This window comes from Triturus cristatus, chromosome 10 (genome assembly GCF_964204655.1).
Source record: "Triturus cristatus chromosome 10, aTriCri1.1, whole genome shotgun sequence".
Taxonomy (NCBI): Eukaryota; Metazoa; Chordata; class Amphibia; order Caudata; family Salamandridae; genus Triturus; species Triturus cristatus.
In genome coordinates this window covers 989,683,652-989,704,519 of record NC_140593.1, presented here as the reverse complement: position 1 = coordinate 989,704,519, position 20,868 = coordinate 989,683,652, and the positions used below count along the sequence as shown (strand labels likewise).

Sequence of the window (20,868 nt, the reverse complement as noted above, 5' to 3'; positions counted from 1 at the left end):
TGCAATCATTCTAAAATTACCTGGGTGTGGATAGGAATTAGATGGCTTCCATACCATAACTGTGGCAATAAACACTCCTTCAGAATGGCTTAATACAAAGTTTGTAAAGTCTAGCCTAAATCAGTAGATGGTACTTAAGGAGTGACATTGGAATACCATTGGATCCTTGTGTTCTGGAAGAATAAATTGACCAAATTAAATTGGCTATAATCTCGTAGTTAATCGGGCCATCAATTTCTAGTGGAAGGCGTTTCTGTTTACTTTTGTAAGATGATTCATTGTCAATGCATGGAATTCACAATGTGTCCTTTCCTCATTGTGTCAGTAATCATCTTATCTGGATCTTTTCTTCGATTGTTTTTCATGAGGCACACACCACTTATTTTTCAACCATAAGTACAGTTTTGCTGTTTGTAATGTGATTTACCAATTCTAATTGCCCATCTCTATTAACTTGCAAGATTTTTAAAACACCGATTTAAGCAAAGCATTAAACGTATCCCTCATTGTTAAGAACCCCTCTTTCATGACCTTTTTATCGATATGATTACATTCTGTAGTAAGCCAGAATTGCTGATAAACCACTACAGCTGCTGTTAAGGCTCATTGAGAGTAATGTTTGAAACACTTTTAATATCTTACTCCGATAACTACAGTTAATTTAGAAGCTTTGTACCCCAAACCTCGTCCAGCTTCTTTATAACAGAGTCTTTTCCATTGTATCAAGTTGGGAATAAGTTACAATTGAAATTCCCTGCCAAGAAAAGCACATCTCCTCAAAACGGATCATGTACTCACTGAACAGCTTAAAAAATAGACACAGTCTATCAGTTGTTTAGTGGGAAGTACAATTTACATAACAATAAATATAATTTCATTCCAGGGTGTTTTCAGTTGCCCAACATGAAGTGCTTCAAACTCATCAATTCAACCTGCAAAACAACAAGTGATAGAAAATCCATCCTTATCAAGCCCCACCACCGTCTTTTACTCTTTTGGCAACAGGAGTGCTAAGCTTTATGGAATTAAGGTTGCAGCCAGGTTTCCTATATGTGTATAAAATCAACAAGGTAAAATATTCCATAATAGATGGTTAAATACATTTGTGCTCAGATTAAAAGTTGAGCCGAAGTTATTAGCTAATGATCATTTAATGTCACTTAGACATGGTCCTTTTTGTAGGTTTTTCCTAACAGGCGAACTTGTGAACCAACTCCAATCTTCATGATCTCTTACCTGTAAATCCTGCTGCTCAGTGTAATACATAACTGCTTACCATGCTATTCATGCCACCTATTTGAAATTACTAAATGTATGGCAATCTTTACTGTTTATTAGAACATTGGAATGTTGGGAGCTCCATTGAAGACAATGGAGTGCTCCCTGCTTCTACGGGCAGGTGAAGGCGCGCAGAGCAACATTCCAATGCTTTACAAAGGCCTCTCGGAGCTCGAGGGGATTTAAATCCCCTCGTGCTTTGAGAAGCCTTTGTTTTATTTGTTAGAACATTCTGCCCTCTAGTGGCAGAATGTTCTAATAGCCTTATAGCCCTTTGTAGCTGGGCTATACAGGCTAATAAAGTCCTGCTCGGGCCTTTAATTGCCGGTATAGCCCGCTGCGGCGGGCTATATGGCTATATTATAATTCAAATGTCTTCTTCTTTAGTCACATTTCTCCTAATTTCAGCATAGGAGCTTTTGTTATAAGGCAGAAGTTGAAAAATGTGTTCATTAATGACCCTGTATTCCCATTTGTGTACATTCTATCCCTGGTCCTGTTCCCTGCCCTCAAAATTGGTAAGTTGTCTGTTAATTCAAAATGAGTGAGCAGCTCTGCGGAGCTAAACTCTACCCTTGTACCCTCCAGCTGAGGCAAATTTTCTACTAGTACCAGTTTAAATTATTTTATATCTGAGGAAGTGAGCACTTCTAACTCTGTCGTAGTTCTTCGGATATATATGATACACCCACGGTTTAGAAAGTCATGTCTTTCCTCTGACCGCTAAACTGTAAAGAATATTATTCTCTTACATCTATTTCCTGAGACTTCGGGGGCTTTTCTTTTTACAAAAAGTACTACTTTCTAAAACGTCGAATGGTCTAGCCCTAGGGTTTAACGTGACAGTCTTTTCACTGGTCTACTCTAATGGTCCTCCAGATTCTTTTCAATTAACCTCCAATCGACATGTATGAGTAAAACGATTGCGATACAGACGACAGATCTCTGTCGAAAGCATGGGTTTGAGTGACACCACCACAACCGTTTAAGGTGGTTTCAGCTACTGCTTTACGTTCTTCTTTATTATAGAAGTCATCCTCAGCTTTCATCTATTTGTACTCTCATCTACTTGGATGGTACTTGAGTTCTGAAAGTTTTACTATCAACATCTTCTTTTTCCTTTTTCTCCTACATATTCCTCCCTAAGATCATTATATCAATAATATTTCAAATATTGACCAAACCGTATTCTCAGGACCACCTTCAGCTGGAGTTGTTGTTAGTCCTAGCTTTGTTCAGTAGCCATAAATGAGGAATTTCCCTTACCTCGTGCACTGAGTCATTCTGGTGCCTGTCCAAGATATTGTAAAATTAGTTGTTAGTTTCATTAAGTTTTGGTCCACTATGTTCTGTACATTAATTGTTCACACCTGTGGGCTTTTGTGACGGAGTAGAAGATAGGTTAATAACTTTTTGGGGGGCTAACAGGGCTAAGCAGGGGTCTGCCAGTCAGTAACTAGATCCCCCCATAGGGAATGGTATGGACAATACCAGGGTGGGAGCAGCAGTCATATATGTATAGTTTTAGCTCTGACGCACTGCTGAGCACTTTTAGATGTTTCACAGTAGTGAGTATTAGTTGATGGTGAGTCACATCTGAGGAGATGCTTTTTATGTATATGTCAAATGTTGGTGTTTTATTGTAATCATTTTAAATAATTGTAGAATTTTTTAATGCATTCGTAATATATTATGATGGTTTTAGCTAAATCAGGTTTTAGCTAAATCAAAAATACATTTTGATTGGCTGATTGATGACGTGGAAAACCAGAAATGGAGAAAGAAAGGGAGAGAAAAGAGTAGGTCATGCATTTCCCATTAAGTGCTGAATACATGCCAGAGAAACATTCAAATAGAAAAACCGTGTCCTGATGTCATTAGGAGAAGGATACAATCAACCAACCAAAAAGCAAGATGAAACCTAAAAGATCAGCGGGTAGGCGGTGGGGGGCAGAACAAACCCAAGACTAGGACTGAAAGCCATTTAATCTGGAGCAGGGAATTGAACTAGACTAGAAAGCCATCCAGTCATGAGCGTGGGGCAGGCCCAAAGTCCACTCCAAGTATATGTTAAAGTATGGCTTATAATTAAGGCACCCGGTTTTCCGTTTTTACGGATTTGTACAGATAAATACAGACAGAAAACAATGTGGTTTCTGTCTGCATTTATTTTTGAAAGTGGATAAATACAGAAAATTGTGCTTTTTTAAGTGACTCTGTGCTGTCTTTCATGAATTATAGTCCAACAGCTGAGCAGATGGACAGCATGGGAAATTAAAAAACAGGATGCAATTTCATTAAATAATGCCATGTGTCAACATACATTTGTGGTATAATGCTAATATTTACTAGTGGATGTTTTGTTATATATTTGGCAGCTAAAATAGCTAAAACAGACAGACATCAAAGTATGAGTGTGAGTCTATCAGTTAAATAAATATAGAAATGTACAGTTTTACAACTTCATTTATCCGCAAAACACAAAATAAATATGGATAAATACAGATAAAGTGGGCAAAAAATAAATGAATCTGGTAAATGAGCTTTCTCTGTCACTTCAGTGAGGAGAGCCAAAAAATGCTGTCTTCTCCCACATTAAGGAGCACAGCCCTATCCTGTATGAGAAGCAGTGGCGTCCCCTCTATTAAGGTGGAGGAGCGCCACCCCTCCCTGCCACCACTGTCAAATAAAACTATATTAAAGCAGGTTTTAAACCCGTTATATTTTCATTTTATTTTAATCCCCCTGGATCTGCCCCCAGGTCTCTGACGAGTCTTGGGGAGTGGGGGGCGGGCCCAGGGGATAACGCTGCCAGTGGGGGAGTGGTAGTGCACTCTCTTCAATGCGCATGAGGTTTTTGGCCGAACGTCTCAGGCTGGCCAAACCCCTCATGCACAGTGAAGCAGCGTTTCTGGGGCTAGAGAGAGTAAGCACACACTCCCAGTCTGCCTGGGAGCGTAAGTAAGGCAGCGTCAGGATTGGCTGCAGTGCAGTCTGGGAGCCTGTGCCCAGAAGAAAGAAGAGTACGATGAGGCGGGCAGCAACGGCTTTCAAGGTAAGTTATTTCTTTTTATGTTTTTTTGTCCCCCGAAGGATCCCCCTCCTCCAGCCCACCCCCCACTTTGGCAGAGGACGGGCCACTGCTGATGAGAAGCAGGTGTGAATCTAGAAGGCAGGAGGTGGTTTAAGGTGAGTTCAGGAGTAGAGATGTTCTGGTACCCAGCCATTGCCTCAGTTTCTCCTCAAATGAGCGGGAATAGGGGATGTATTTATTACAGAAACTTTTTGTGAGGAGAGGAACCGACCTCACCACTTTATGGCATTAGAGATAGTGTTGCATAGTTGTTTTCGTTTGAATGTTTGTACAGCACATTTTTACCATTTGTGTGGTTCCACATCCTTTAAGAAGTCCTGACACACATTACAGATTAGCACTTTATTTCATGCAAACTTTTGTTAGTTTGATAGTTATTTCAACTTCACCACCTCACGTAGGCTGTTAGTTGAGCAGATAATGTACATGTGGTTACAGACCTGTTCCTAGACTCCTTTTCGTTCATGTTCATTGCCTCCTATTTGTTGCCTTAATTGTATCAGTCTCTCAATGTTCCCTTCTCCCTGTAAAAGTGTATATTGCTCTTCGGCCAGTCTGTACTCTCTTACTTTCTTAACCTCTTCAATGCCCGTGACGAGCTGGTCTCGTCATGGGCCGCGGTTGCGCTGTGCCCATGACGAGACCAGCTCGTCATAAACCCTGCCCGCTAATACAACGGCCGGCACAGGGCAGGGAAAGGGGCGGGCACTGAAGGGGTTAACGCATTTTGGTCTTTCTCGTCGTTTGTCTTTGGTAAGCAGTGAAGCTGGCATTAAAGCAGGCAGGTGCAAAGTCATTCGGGATCATAAACATTTAAGCTTAGAAGTCTGAGCGCCTGTGCCTCTTCCCATTCTTAATCCACGTCACTCCCACATAGCAGATGTCCTGCGAGGCCTAATAGCACCTGGAGCAGAGGTTCTCTGGAGAAAATGTTGTTTTATGATAGTCCTGTTAAATCTACATTGTATCTGGAACATTTTATAACACGACCCACTATGTTGCTTACATTTTTTGTAAAATATATTATCGCCTATTTCCTAATTTGGATCGTTATGTTAGATATCTAGTGTGTTTAGGAAGCATATATAACGCCCATGAACGTCAATTCTGAATATGTCTAGGCAGAAGAAGCTATTATTCAAGATTTTTAGAATCTTCCTTTCACGGAATTCCATAGCTTCAAACTTTATTTTCTAATAAATGTTGGACCTGACTGAGGAAACCGTCTGGAAGACGTAATATGCTATTTTTGTTTCTTTGGTCCATGGCCGTACAGGGCTCATCATGGACAGTGCGCAGTGCCTTTCTCACTGCGAGATGTTGATAAACAACAGGAGGAGAACTGGAAGGGTGACAAATCCGATCCCCAACTCTCAAAGGAAAGCTAGCTCTGCACTTTCTAGAAGTTTCTGCTATAAAAAAGAAAAAGAAACTCAGGGCTTTAGAATATTCCTCTCTAAAGGCCTACCAGGACAAGAAAAGTAGAGAAATCAATGTTTTCGAAAAAGAGGTGTGCCAGGCAACTGCAACCATTTTGAGAGCTTCAGGAATCTCTGAATTATTGGTCCCAATGACTGCATCTCATGGGGCTCTCTTGAGCATGGTAAGTAATATCTACCTAGAGAATAAAGGGAAGAGCGCCATAAAATTATAAAGAAAATATGATTACTCCAGATACCATAAGTGGTGCAGCAAAGAAAACTGCTTGTTGATGTTGTACTAGCAAGGATGTTTCTCTTTGAGGTACCACTGTTGTCTGTGACTCTTTTCCTTACCCCTCCAGCTCAACACGAAATCTTAAAAGTTCCCTTCACAGTGTCTACATACTAAGGAGCACACTTTTGATGATGAGATATCAAACGTGAAAGTGGACACTGATATTTGGACGGCTAAGCGCATACAGATTCCAATTTACAGGTCCAAAAGGCAGAACGAGTGGGTTCATACATTCTACTGGCAAAATTACAGAAACCTCAACATCATCAGCACCAGAGGCCCTTCTATCACCGGCAGAAGTCATCCAGAAATTGATGAAACCAGCAGCCTTCAGCTGCTGATGCAAAGACTTCAGCTGCTTCCAGACTAAGAACCTGTTGTCCCATCCTCACCGTTAAGCGCCGTGGTGGAAGGGAGCATTTCGAACCATCTTTGGCTTTGCAGTAGATAATAGGAGACAGATGGTTGCTAGATATTGTGCTGAATCAGATTTTCAGGTTCCCTAGGGCACATTCTACCAACGGTGCTGAAGCCTTTTCTCTGCACTAGCTAGGTCATAAAGTAAACATCTTAATGGTGAACAATGTGGCCATACCTGTCCAGGCTACCAGTGGAACAAACATATTACTCCCACTAATTCCTTTTCAGGGAGAAAATTACATTCCAAAACATGTATTTTGTCCCATTTTTTGCATGAAAACTGAAAAGAATTGATTCAATAATAAGACATCATGACTATGCGTGCTTCAACAGATATGTCCTCCTCTGTATCATGGAGATTTGATATAGATTTACAGGGTGTCTACTTCCAGATCAATGTCTGTATTTGGCTCAGGACTGGTAAGAATCACTTCCAGAACCAAGTCACAAAGTGTAGATCGTTGGTAGTGGCCTTCCGTCATCGTAAAATGAGCTTCGTTTGACATATCTTCTTTTGGGATGAAAATCCTTTTCCCGACTTAGGACAGTTGTTTTTCTGTGTCATCTACATTTTCATTCTGGCTTACTTAATTCATTTCCTTTCCTCCAGTGGACTTGGCAAACTGCGAGGTTACTAGCGATGCTGTTCATTATCAAAGCTAGGCTTCGCAGTCAGAGGGTCAGCCAGAATGCAACCCTATCCTGAGAGTGGGTAGCTACTGCTTCCTTAGCTCCGACTATAGGATACCGGCAGTGATGATAGTGGAATTATTGTCCAGGGTACAGGTCTCTTTACTTGCAGCTGTTGGCTCTCCTTTCTGAAGGTCTTTCGAGTGTCTCTTAAAAGGGTTCCCTTGCCTTTCCTCATGTGTGTAACTTGTGCATTGCTTGCATGTATTGTGTGCATGAGTTCGCTATAACCAGCTGAATGGGACATGGTCATTTGGGGCACCTTATGTTTGGATGCACAAGATAGCAGGCTTCCTGGAGGCTATGCTTTGTCTGTGGTGGACATGAGAGCCTGCATATCCCTGTGCTCCGTAACCTCTGTCTGCAACTAATCTTATCTGTTGGGCAGGGGGAGGTTGCCCACAAACTTTAATGTGCAAAGTTAAGAAAAAGGAAGAAATAACTAGGAAGGCAGAGCTTTATCTGGGCTGATCATTGCAGATGGGGCCCACTGTCACATATATTTTCCTCTGCAGTCTGATCCAGAGCATGAGAGAGAAAAACACTAAAAGGAGAAAGAAGGATGAAGAGAAAAACATAAAAACAGTCACAAAGGGAGAAAGCAGGGATGAAAAAGAACATTCAAGAATAAGATATCCAATCCAAAAAGCTTTATTCGACAAATAAATGTCACAAAGGCGAAATACATCTAATAAAACTTATTTTTATTACAAAAGTTTCAGTGCAGATATTTTAAAAATATCATAGAAAGAATAATAGGTCCATCACAATAAAGAAGGTGTATTCCTCCTACCCTCGTGTGCGCGCTCTTTTCCTTCGGAAGCAGGGGTTGTGTGTCAAAGATTAATAAATATACATCAATCTTACACTTGGTTAAAATCATATTAAACAACTAGAATAATGCATTATATAAAATTGTTGGATTGTCCTAGTTAAAAATACAATAAGTAATTAAACATACACATTGATTAAAAAGAATAAGCTGCAGACATGGATGCCAGACATCAATAGAGCAATTGGTTGGGAGAGATTTTGATCTTATAGCCCACATCCAGCTCAGATACTTGGCTACAGCTATTGCAATACAAGGGAGAGTATCATTACGCAATATCCTCATTGCAGTGCTACATGTTCTGGTAGACAGCAATCTGCATATTGGAGCCAACCACGCTTTGTGTGGAGCTGTATATGCTGGACACACAAAAAGAACATGGGCATGGAACTCTTCACACTTCTCGCAAAAAGGGCATTTACTGTCGCCCTCACTTGCCCACTTAGCTGTAAAGGTTCGCAAGGGCAAGGTCCCCACTCTAAATTGGAAGTACAACTTCCGGTCATAAGGTTTGAATAGAATATCCCAGTACATCTCCAATTTAGGTCAGGGTTTCACTGTTAAGAAAACCCCTGTTTGGGATGAGCTATCACATTTGTTATAGGTATTATAAGGGATCATATTCCAGTATCTTTCTTTTACAATTTCTTTAGATGGAATTGGATTGTTAATAGGGTTATCCCATAAATCTTGCATGCCCATGTTTATCAATAATGCTCTGATTTCACAAAGCCAAAGAATCTTATGAAAAGTGTCTGCCTTAATTATATCCCTAAGGCCTTCAGCGTATGGTAGCAGTTATGGTGTGCTCCAGATTCTGCGCCAATAAAGAATAGGGCGCAACCTGGCAAGATCAACCAGCGCTTTACGGCCAAGGTCTAACAACAAAGGCAGTGTCAGAGTGCTTTGTGGAAGAGCAGTAATGTTCCGAAGAAAACGGTTTTCAACTCCAGTGAGCTGGGGCATGTTCTCAAGACCCCAGAGTTTTGCCCCCTATAACACCGAGCTCACAACCTTCATTTTGTATATTTGTAGAACGGGGCTAGTTGGCTTAGTCAGAGAAGCATTGAACTCTTTTTGTAGAATACCTGACAGCTGTCGGAGTTTTAGTGCCTTTAGATTCAGGGAGTGTCTGGTGATGAATGAGAGGCATGAGTTGGAATCAAGGCTACTCATCCTTGGTACTCAGTACACCAGCCTTCGATGGCAGCAGCAGTGGGCTTCTGAAGAAAACTGTGGGCCCCTTCACTTATTCAGTTGCAAATTAAGCACTGAAGAAAGGGGAGAACCTTCAAAATAACAGCACAGTAAAAGAAAAACTGTTTGGCTAACAACCAAGGCAATTGGATGTAAGCAGACATTCTCAGGGACACAAAGACTGCAAAATTAGTGACCTTAGGTCAATATTTATACCACTGTCTATCATCTCTCCTTTCAGAAGCAGTATCAGTGGAAGAGCTTTCTCAGTAGAAACCTCGACTACATAACACACACTATCCATGAAAAGAAGGATGATCAGCAACAACCTAGAATTAAAAAAAGCAATAAAAAAAATGTTTTGCCTAAAAACATGACTCAGCCTCTAGATCATTTTATGATCTCATACGAATACTGCAACCATTCACCATGGTAAGCACAAGGAAATTGGCTTACATTGGGTGTTGTTTGACATATTGGCTGACAGAGAAGGGAGTAAACCTTCCATTCCGCCCCAAGCCCCTCCCAGGGGACAGAAATATTGTCTTGTGCCAGAGTGAAGGGGCTAATGCCAAGAAGGCCCTGCACCTCACCTCATTCTTTTCCCCATTTGTTCCCCTGGTAGTGTGGTGGGTTTTCAGCAACACAGGATGGGCAGCTTGGGGTGTTTACTACCTATCTGTCCATTGCAGCAGGTCAGAAGGCCCGGCAGCCCATCAAGAAAAAAAGTGAAAAGCAGAGAATGTGGAGCAAGGTTTGCCCATCCTACCATTGTACCACATCCCCACCACTGGGCATCAGACAGTCTTTCTGACACATGGTGAAGGAAGAATGAGTGGGAGGGTAACCTCCTCTCTGCTTGACTATATGTCAATACTACACTCAATAGAATTCAAGTTTCCTCTCTTTTGCCATGGGAATAGGGATGCTGTATGCCCCAAGGGAGGACAGAAAGTATGTTGGGGTTTTAGGAGTGGGGTGCCATCTGATGCCAGGATAGGCAGGCCCCAACCCCATAAAAAAAAATCTGTCCCTGGCATCCAGTGGTGTTTCTGCCCTCTCACCCCTGTGGGTAGCAGAGTGGAGGTAGATACTATAATACTTGTCACAGGGTGGCAGAAAGTATGTTAGGGCTTTAGTTGTGGGTGGTAGGGCCCAATACCCGAATGACCCGGCTGTAACCAATTAAAAAAAATCTGTACTTGCCATCCAGTTGACTTTCTACCCAGTATAATCCCTTTTGTCTAGTGCGCTTTCCATCTCAATCAGGGTGGGCAGTTTAGGGATAAACTCATGGACCATCACATTCTGATATTTTATTGCCATAATACCTGGTATCTAGTTGGTTTTCTGTCACCCCCACCACCCAGGTAGGGCAGGTTTGGGGTAAAACCAATGGTTTATTGATGTGCTAGTTGGTTAGACCTACAGCACCTGCTATATGGATGTGTTAGATCCTTTATGGCCCAAAGATGTTGCAACTGGGGATTATAGAAGCACCATCTACATCAACCTCGATATTCAGCAATATCCGCGTGTAGCATGTAAGTGTCTGCGGGCGTGGCTGCATCTATCTTTCACATTCTCTGCAACACCCACGCTTCTGCGCAATTAAAGCCTTACCCTTCCCTAACACCACTACCCTGCCTCCAAACTTAACCCACTTCCGCCGACTTCTCCTACATAGGCCCCGTCACCAGAAGAGTGCCAAGGAACCAAATGAAAATCAGAGCGCTTGGCGATCAAAACAAGACTATGAAGCACTACATATTTTACTAATATAAAGTAACTACTATTTCAATATTCAAGAAAACACTTGAGGCCACACAAGGATTATGGAAATCACTGTACAAGTCCCAATACAGTGCAATACCTACTTAATGCACAGATGACCATAAAACATTTCAAATACTAGTTAATTGAAGAATAGAAAAAAAACCTAACCCACACACCAAAAGGACTTTGGCTCTATCAGAGACTGCCAAATGCTAAGAAATGTCTTTCAAGTAGGCTTGTAAACCACCCCCACCCATTCCGAAGGCTTTTGGGATGGTGGCTAAGAGCCTAAGACTGTTAGTTTGCTCGTTACTATGCTTGTTCAGTTCCAGGGGACAGGCTCAACATCCCACAGGGCCAAAGAAATACACAAATAAAGTAACCCGACAAAGCGACCCTTCACTGCAAACGCAAGGTGACGAAAGTAACAACTATAAAACATGTTGAAGAAACCACAAGAAGCCTGCTTGCATCTGTGACGTGAATATCGAACACGATTCCATGAATTTTCCTGGGCAGCATTTCTGGATATTTGACAGGTTTTGTCATACTAGCGACAAGTGCGACAGTTCCCCCTCGCTAGTCACGCCCCTCTGTTGTCTTGCAGTCAGCAGTGACTGAGCTCTAGGTTTACGTCCCCGCGCTCCCTTGGCTCGCGACGTGTCGTCTACCTGCCACTTTTACTCAAGTGTGACGTCTCTTTACCCATGAGTCACCAGGGCTACAGCTCGTGGCTACCGAGAAGGTTACATTTCCGACCGCAGTTCGAGTCATCGATTGACACATTTCTTGCAGCTGTGAACTGGAAAGTGTAGTTATACAAGTTTGAAAACTGGGCTCGGGGCCCAACTGCCCATCAAAGTGTGCGTCATTCAGCTCAAGCAACCTTACTCGTTTAAGTAATGGCTTACACACGCGTTGGGGTTTAATGACTTGACGCAATCCGGTACTTTCATTTTTTGAAGGGGATGATAGGGCATTGGGGGACGTGATCTACCACTGTCTGCCCAACTTGCTGGCACCTGCTTTCTGTAGCAAGAAGACTGCCACAAACGTTTCTAGTGCCCAGGGTATAACATTTGTAGGACACTATAAAATGTTTTCCGCAGCTACTTGGCAGGAGATATTAATTTGTTTTAAAGCATGAATTCAGTCTTCCAGCTTGTACTTCCCTTGCGTCGCTCCTCTGAGGACTGTCCCTCTGTGTTTCTTCCTTCACCATCAGCTCTCCTCTCCACCTCTTTTTCTCTTTCTTTCTTGCTTTTGTCCATCTCTTTTTCTCTATATCTGAAAGTTGCCCCATGTCATCTATGACACATTCAGGCAAAAATTGCGTTTTTTGGTCAACACTGCTCTGTGTTCCAGTACTTATAGTTTTCCTTCCCCATTACAAGTGTGTGTTAAAAAAAAATCCCAGCATGGTCATATTAAGGGCCGTTGGGTAAAATACGAGGGGGCAGATTTACAACTTCTGGCGCATCCCTGCAAATTAGCAGGGATGCGCCAAGCAAGATGCGTCACGCAAAACTACCCGTACGCCACCATGGATGTGCCGCATTTACAATGCGGCGCGCCGTGGCGCATGGATAGGCAGATGCGTGACGCATCTGCCAGCATAAGGTTGGCGCAGTGCGAGAGTCGTGTCGCGGGCGCGACACAACTCCAGCACTGTTCCAACCCGGCCCATCTCCAACATGCTGCATCACGCCTTACGCCTGCTTCAAGCAGGGGCAAGGTTTTGACGCAGCAGCGTCGGAAAAGTGACTAGGTGAAATCTTGTAGATTTCACAGCACCACTTTTCCGAGGCTTTCCAACGACAGAACGCCCACACTGCGATGGAACGCCCACATGAAACCTGACGCAGGTTTCATGTGGCACAGTGCTTTACAACGTGACACATCTGCCTAGATGCGTCAAATTGTAAATAAGTCGCAACATGGCGCATGGTTTACGCTGCCGCTGATTAACAAAAGTGATGCAGCGGCGGCGTAAAAGTGTCGCAAGGGGCTTGTAAATCTGCCCGAGGACTGGGGAAGTTTCACACATGACGTGGGGTCACGTGGTAGCTACAGCTCCTTCATCTGCACCTCTCTCTTCCAGGCACCTACCTACTATTTCATGAGTTAGCTTTCTCCCATGCACCTGTCACTTGAAACAACCTAAATACACTTTCCCCTAAGTCACCCCTGTTCCAGTGCCACTGGAGGGGCCAGCGTCTTGTTGATGGTGCATCTGGTGAGCACCAGTGCTGGTGGCTGAACTCAGCCCGGAGTAGATGCATGTTTACCCTCTTGCTGATGTTGCTGTGTGGATTCAGCAGCTGGTCCGTGGGTGGTTTGGCAAAAATGGAGCAGGAATTTCTTTCAGGTTCCATTTGAGTGGATAGTGTGTGATTCACTTCTATGTGTTATTTTTATTTATAATCATCGTCTTACATCTTATAATAACATTCCAACTTGACATGCCCAATTCTGCATATGTAATGTAACATACCAAAGCTCTAATTCTCAATAATGGAGCCATATATATTCTGGTAATGCATATTAGACTTAATATCCATTGTTAAAGGGCTTCTGTCACCTTTCAGGGGTGCCTTCCACAGGGGTGCCTTCCATAGTATGCATTTCTCATCCAATCTTGGGCTTCTTTCTTGATACACAGAGCTGACCCCTGCAGTTCCATCTCTTCCGCTCTGAACCCCTTATCCAATTCACTGCTTTTGGCTTTCAAGAACCATTGAACCCCTCCTATCCGGTTTGGTTATTTAAGTGTGCCAAACTCTGTGTAGTGCTCCTCCTTGTCAGTGACCCTTTCACCTCCACTCTTGTAATCAAGTATCTGTACATGGGAAGCCATATGTCTTTGGGGGCAAAGTCTGTGACATTAGTAGGCCCTTTGTATCACCTTGATACAGTAAATTAAGTCTTGAAAGCCACCTCTTGCTGAATGGCCACTCTCTCAGTCAAGCATTCCATCCATCACCTTCTTGTTTTTGCAGTTGACACCCTAAGTGCCACAGGTATGCCCAGATGTAGGTGCTTTGCTCACTGTGCCACTGGAATCAAGCTATACTAGGTTGCTTGAATTCCAGTTCAGAGAGGGTCTGGCTTGGCAGTTCGGGCTGGACTGTTCCCATTAAAGCAGGATCAAGACTGATTTGCGCATGGCAGGGTCCAAACTGAGGTAGCATGGTGGGCGAAAAACGATGGATTGGGATGTGGCCCTGAGCGATTGCCAGTGGCTGAGATTAATTCAAGCATTTCATCCATCAACTTCTTGTTTTTGCAGTTGACGCCCTAAGTGCGACAGGTATGCCCAGATGCGGGTGCTTTACTCACTGTGCCACTGGAATCAAGCTATACTTGGCTAATAAGCCAGTTCTCAGAGCGAAACCAGTCCTAGGTTGCTTGTATTCCAGTTCCGGGAGGATCTGGCTTGGCAGTTCGGGCTCAACTGTTCCCATTAAAGCAGGATCAAGACTGATTTGCACATGGCGGGGTCCAAACTAAGGTAGCATGGGATGTGGCCCTGAGCACTTGTCAGTGGCTGAGAATAATTCAAGCATTCCAGCCATCACCTTGTTGTTGTTGCAGTTGATGCCCTAAGTGTTACGGGTTGCTCAGACGTGGGTCCTGTGCTCACTGTGCCTCTGGAATAAAGCTACACCTGCCTGATGAGCCCTCATCAGGGTGAAACCGGTCTTAGGTTGCTTGTATTCTGGTTCAGGGAGTATCTGGCTTGGCAGTTCGGCTGGACTGTTCCCATTGGAGCAGGGTCAAGACTGATTTGCATATGGCTTGGTCCAAGCTAAGGTGGCATGATGGGCAAAAAACGATGGATTGGGATGAAACATGAGCAATTGAGAGTGGCTTAGATTAATTCAAGCGTTCCATCCATCACCTTGTTGTTTCAGTTGACTCTCTCTAGCCCCCCCCCCCCCGCACATTGATGCCTCCCTCTTGGCTAACAAGACAGTTATTGTGCAGAACCGCCTAATAGGAGTTATCAATTCTCCCAGATAGCCCACCATCCAACAGCAGGAGGGGGAATGGGAGTCAATTGTGTTTCTGTCATATCAGACAATATAGCAAATACTTTCTGTCAGCATGTTGTGAATACAGTGCACGACGGGGAGAAACAAATGAAATACACCATTTGAATGTGAGATATAATACAGCTAGAATCTCTATTTAAAAGATTGCAATCTAGCTGGAATGTAATATATTCTGCAAAGGAATTTAAAATGTAGTAGGCAGTGTCAACTATTTATGGAGATATTCTTAGTTTTTATTGAACAACATTTCTAGTGATCATCTGCAATTAGGGAGCCTTGTTAATACTTTTACCTCTTTCGTGTTGCATTTACCCCCAGAACAGATACAGACCTGCTAACTCACACTGTGCTACCGTTTGTCTCACGATATTGTCCATCAGACCTGCATCTAGATATGGTTTCATGTCAGCGACTGCAGTGGTAAGGTGTTATCATTTACACATAATGTGAAGTGCATGTCGCTAGTATATCAGTGGTGCCCCTGACTGGATTACCCTCATCATCTCCCATCTCTGTTGCTTTGTTAGAAGGCTGTTGTGCAAATATTATGTGGACTCGTGGTTTCCATGGTCGTTCAACCTGGCCACATTGTCAGGCCAGTGTGTATTTGTTCAAGAACGCGACTTTTTTTTTGTCCACAGCGCCTCTGAATTCTATCAAGAGTTTTATTTAAATTGCTTACTGTGTTTCAGTTGTTTTTAAATATATTCATTTTCCAGCTCTACAGTCTCAAATTTGTGTCTCTGGACGATTGCGTTACTCGAGTCCAATCCACTCACTTGCTTGGAAATCCAAATCCTACTTCCATATGGTTTGAACATTTCCCACAATGTTCCTATGATAGCTACATACCCTGTGTTTAATTAGAAGTACTCTACAATAACCTGTCACAAACTCAGTTTTGAATGCGAATTGTGTACGCTTTGCCAATGCGTTTAGGCCTGGCTTGGAATTAAAATGGAAGCGCAACCTATTGGCATTGCCAATGCTTGTTGGTTGGAGGCTGATCTTGCTGTCTCAGTCTGACTTTCAGTGCCCCAGATATGAACCCTAACCCAGGGTCCCTTAAAGGAAATCTGGAGCATGAATTGTCATGCATTTTACTTTTGAATATAAAGCAATTTGCAAGATCAGTCACCCTTTGCAACCTGCCTGAAAGTGTGTGACTGTTTTAGCATAAGAAATGCTTCATTGTAATTGTCAAATATGACACAGTCTGCTTCAAGAGGACTCGATTGAAGACACTAAAGGACTTCCACTCTAACTGAGCCCTGTTGAAAAATCGAATTTAGGGGATCACATAATAACGTAATGTATATTCTTATCTAGACTATAAACCTAGTTTTTCCCGACAAGTGCACAAAAGCCTTTTAGACTGCTGGCAGGCATCCAATTTATCTACATTGGGCTCTTTTTATGAAGGTGATTGTCTTCTGTCCTTCGAGACATCATCCCAGAGATTCTCTCTTACCCGCTCATTTTTTCCCCGCTATCTGCAAATCCTGCACTTTATCATAGGTCTGAAGGCGAATTATGTTGATTGGTCTATCTTGAATATCTACAGCATGGCCCACCTGAGAAGGGCATCAGCTGGGCTTATAAAATGGTCCTGGCGGCTGATGTCCAACGACGGCCTGATACTTTTCAGATAACGGCTGATAAGTGGAGCTGACATCTTGGGGTCCAAGTCACCTCTGATGAAATGAGATGTACAAATGTTTTTTCACATACAGTTTTTAATGTCTCCCAGGTTAAAACACATCAGTTTAAATGTATTAATGGTTTCTATTATACTACTTATCTTAGGCAGGGCTCTTAAGTGCTTTTGATGCTCCAGTGACCAGGAAGACTAAGTTCATATTTTCGCCACCTGTCCAGCTATCTCTTACTATTGGCAGAGAGTCTTTGGCATGCTGAATATTCTCTGTCTGATCACCTTGAGGTGGGACGCTAAACGAAACCAAACCACAATGCTAGCGGTAGCCCTCTAGGGCTGTCATGATCCTCGCGAGCCATTTGGCTTCCAGACGGAAGATCGGCGCCACCCGGGGGTATCTAACAGCGCGGCAAAGGAGCGTACTTCTAAGACCGACTACAAGTCCCAGAAGACCTCGGGACGTCCAACGGCGGCGCAACGGAAGCGGGGTCGGTCACATGACCACCGCTATAAGACCATCCCCCTCTGGAGAAACGGCGCTTGACAATCCGAGGAGGTTCCCTGAAGACAGCGCTTAGCGGATGGTATTCCCCGCTGGAGGACGAGCGCTCGTTTACTTTTCCAGCATCGTGACTCCCATGTCCCGAACCCTTTGTCACGCCGCTCCTGAGGTCTCCCTGGTTCCCGTTCCTGCCTGAGGTACCCAGATCCGGTATCAGGTAGGACACTCCGTTGGGAGGAGCAGGAGCACCCATTTGCATCGTACTCTGCTAGGCAGTGACGTAACTGCCGTAGCCCAGCGTCTTTCCCGAGGAATTCCCGATTTCCGTCTACTTCGACAGCGTCCTGCGCAGGCAGCGCGAAGAGGCGTGGAAGCCCTGCCGCTCGCTTCGACATTTACTTACAGAGAGAGAACACCTTTTTGTTTAAATAGGCATTGCTGGTTGCTGCCACGGTAGTGAGATTAACTACCGCTTGCGCAACAGCAGAACGAACTAGTTCTGCGCAGACCATACCCTATCTACCGTTTCCAAGACCGTGAAGCCAACGGTCTCACTGACTGGGAATCGAAGTTAGCGCCCGCACCTACTAGAGAACTACCCGTCAGACCCTCCGGCTCCCTGACAGAAGAGACAAGCGGACCCTATCCTTCCCTTCATTCGTTCCTCTCTTTTTCCCCCTAAGTGCCTCTACCACGCATTGGTTGTTTTGGTTCGCCAGCGTGGGGTTGCACCAGTGGGAAGGGAGAAATATTCTACACGCCATCGTTCCTGCCGATCGATCAGCAGGTTAGTAGGAGCCTAGAGTATACGGCTACTGCCGGCCTGACAAGGGCAGCACCAGATTTAAAAATAACTCAATGTAACCGTTGGTGATATAATCCATTCACCATAAGTGTGCAGTTTTGGTTGACACCCGCCAGCACAATGCCGTTCCAGTAACTGGAATATACATGTACAAAAACAACACCAAATGCACCACTTAAACAATATAATTCAAATAAGTCCAAATCCTTAAGGAATTTTTCTTTTTCAAAAAAGTCTTCTTTATTATGCAGTGAGTATTGTAATTATAAGAATTTTTTCAACACAGCCAAAGCAGCCGACGCGTTTCGTCCACCTCTGGACTTCTTCAGGGCAAGGAAACTTGTAAGGGAATAACACCGTCTTCGGATTCTAACTTTCTTGTTTCAGCTCCCTCACTATTTCAATTGTCAGTATTATTGGAGGTAGAGGTCAGTATTTTTATTTTAGAATAAAAAACTTGTTAATCGGAATGAGGAAGTTGTCTATTGATTGGCCCAAATGAGGCTTGCCAAAGTGGTGGTGGTCAATATCAATATTCATCCAATTGTGAGGGCAGCTATAGCATGTTCAAAGATACCCGATTCCGTATCTCGGAGAAAAAGTCAAATACACCGATCCACATGTGGAGTAGGAGACAGATCACGTGACCCAGTGGATGATCTGTAAATAATTATGTGCCACACTGCCGGGCATCGACCCACCGTGTGTGCTGGCTCACCAGGCGGGCGGAGCAGCAAGGGGCTGCCTGCCCTGGATCGCCCGTAAGATAACCCAATTTTATTATCATACTATGTTGTATGAAATAAACCTGCAGCAGTTCTTCACCCACAAATAAAGTGTCAGTGTAATCATTGGGTGACGTCTGTGTATGCGTGTTGACTGAAGCGGATGACGGTGTGGTCACTAAGTCCGCAACCGAGTAAGTCCTATAAATTAATTTGCTTCATGGTTTCTTACTAACTGTGCTCTTGAAAGTTATTCCCTTCAGTTCGTTTTATTCACAAAAAGTCCCATCATGCCTCAATATGTTTCCTGTAAAACCCGGACTGGATTATTCCTCGTTTTCAATCTGTCAATAGAGGCATCAGATTAATGTCTTTCTTTTAAAAACCAAAATCACGCATTTCTGCCAATTTGTATAATATTTCTTTAGGCTGGTCGCCCACTTCGTTATTTCAAACACTCCTTTAAAGTACTTACGTTTCCGAGAGCAACCTGTTCTCTGCTCGGAATCAGCTCAGATGTAACAAGCATTGGCATAGCCAATAGGTCTCCCCTTTGGGACCTTATAAGTGTTTAGCCATGCAACAGTTGCATAACTAAATACTTATAAGGTCCCAAAAGCGAGACCTGGCTATGCCAAGCAGCCGTGCGGCCGCGAAAGTGAAAGTAATCGCGGTAAAGCGCGGCGCGCGCCCGCGCACATGCACTGTAGCTCTAGGCTGGCCTGGTAGCACTTCTTGGAGCCCGCTCAATAAGTCTTGCCAGAACAGCGCATTCGCTGGGTCAGGCGAGACCTAAAAACGAAAATATCCAGATTGCTAAGGAGGAAGGCTCACAGTGGCGACTTCATGCCTTTGACATTCTTGTGTCCAGTGCAATCCAATCCCGACAAACAGTAGTAGGGTCCCATGATACCACCGCTAATCAGGCCAGTGCCATCTGCGGTGCCCAGCTCCAGCTTAAGGGTGGTAATACCGGGGTGAGGACGTTGCTTTTTGCAGAGGTGTTCCAGTCCCCCCTAGGGAGCTTCAGCTCCAAGCATATGAACCTTTCCCTCCATGTGCACTTTCTCCTCAACTCCATTGCCACACCCTTACTGCGGGGCACGCCTGCCTCAACATCCAAACAAACATACAGTAATACTGGCGTGCTGCCAGAACGCTGGTGGTGCACAGAAGATAGCGCTACCGCTAGCGCTAGAAATGTATATATATATATATATATCCAACAAAAAAGTGCCCTGAGGCGAGAACGAGCCTACTGCAGGGTGGCATTGCCATGAATTTATTAAATACAGCGAGCCCAGTCCAGAGTCACATTCCTTTCTCCTTGCGCATTTCAAAACCTGACGGTTTCTTCATCAGAGCAACATCACTTTGATGGAAAGTACTGCCCCAAGCATTTAACCGCACGCGCCAGATAAATTGCTCCCAGGTGAGCTTCAGTGCATGGCATGCTTGTGCTTGTAGTTTATGATAACAGGCATCAATATTACCCCAGTCGGTTCCATTCAAAGAGCAGATTAAAAGTCATTAAAATACCCATATGGGCCTCCGGGCCGAAGAAGCTGTTGTTTTTATATCTCTGCCCCGCTGGGCCTTTCATCCCGACGTGGTGTATCCGTCGTCAGGCCCCACAAAAACACTTGTGGTGGCAAGTTCTCTGCGGCCAGGCATGCCGCATTTAAATCCAACAAAAAAGTGCCCTGAGGTCAGAACAAGTCTACTGAGGTACTAGCAGCATCAACAGTTTTTTTATTTTCACAACCCACGAGGGTAGAGACTATTTTTTTATTTTTTTAATCAAGCAAGCACCCACTGAGGTCTGATTGGGGGACTACTAGTTCCAGCAAGCAACTGTGCACATGACGGTGCACACAACCACAGGGGCGGGACTGAGCAAAATACTTAAGTAGTTCCCCACCGCTGCTGTGATTTAAATGAGTGCCACTGACCAAGGACGAAGTGAGCGTCCGAAACGCGTTTGGCTTGGGACGAGTTGAAATAAGGAAGCTGTTTACTTTTGCTGTAACCTGCAATAAAAGATGGGATTTACCTCTCCTTGAGTGGCGTCGTCACCTGGGCAACTCTTTTTTTTGGATAGTAGCGGCGAGCCTAACCGCA

At 43.9% G+C, this 20,868-nt stretch overlaps 1 protein-coding gene and 1 long non-coding RNA gene across 7 annotated transcripts in view; one reads left to right on the top strand and one right to left on the bottom strand.

Moving 5' to 3' along the window:
• Positions 1-20,868, top strand: part of PEMT (phosphatidylethanolamine N-methyltransferase) — a 1,115,620-nt gene that overhangs the window by 899,385 nt on the left and 195,367 nt on the right. For 3 of the 6 annotated variants that reach the window (XM_085628938.1, XM_085628935.1, XM_085628932.1), the window contains one exon: positions 15,377-15,478. The exons of 2 other annotated variants lie outside the window; for them this stretch is intronic. In XM_085628938.1, the coding sequence (XP_085485064.1) occupies positions 15,377-15,478 (102 nt within the window). The remainder of the gene's footprint in view (positions 1-15,376; positions 15,479-20,868) is intronic. One more of the 6 variants, XM_085628934.1, reaches the window with a different exon arrangement.
• LOC146796387 (uncharacterized) overlaps positions 1-20,868 on the bottom strand; it is a 209,093-nt gene that overhangs the window by 78,032 nt on the left and 110,193 nt on the right. The window lies entirely within an intron of this gene.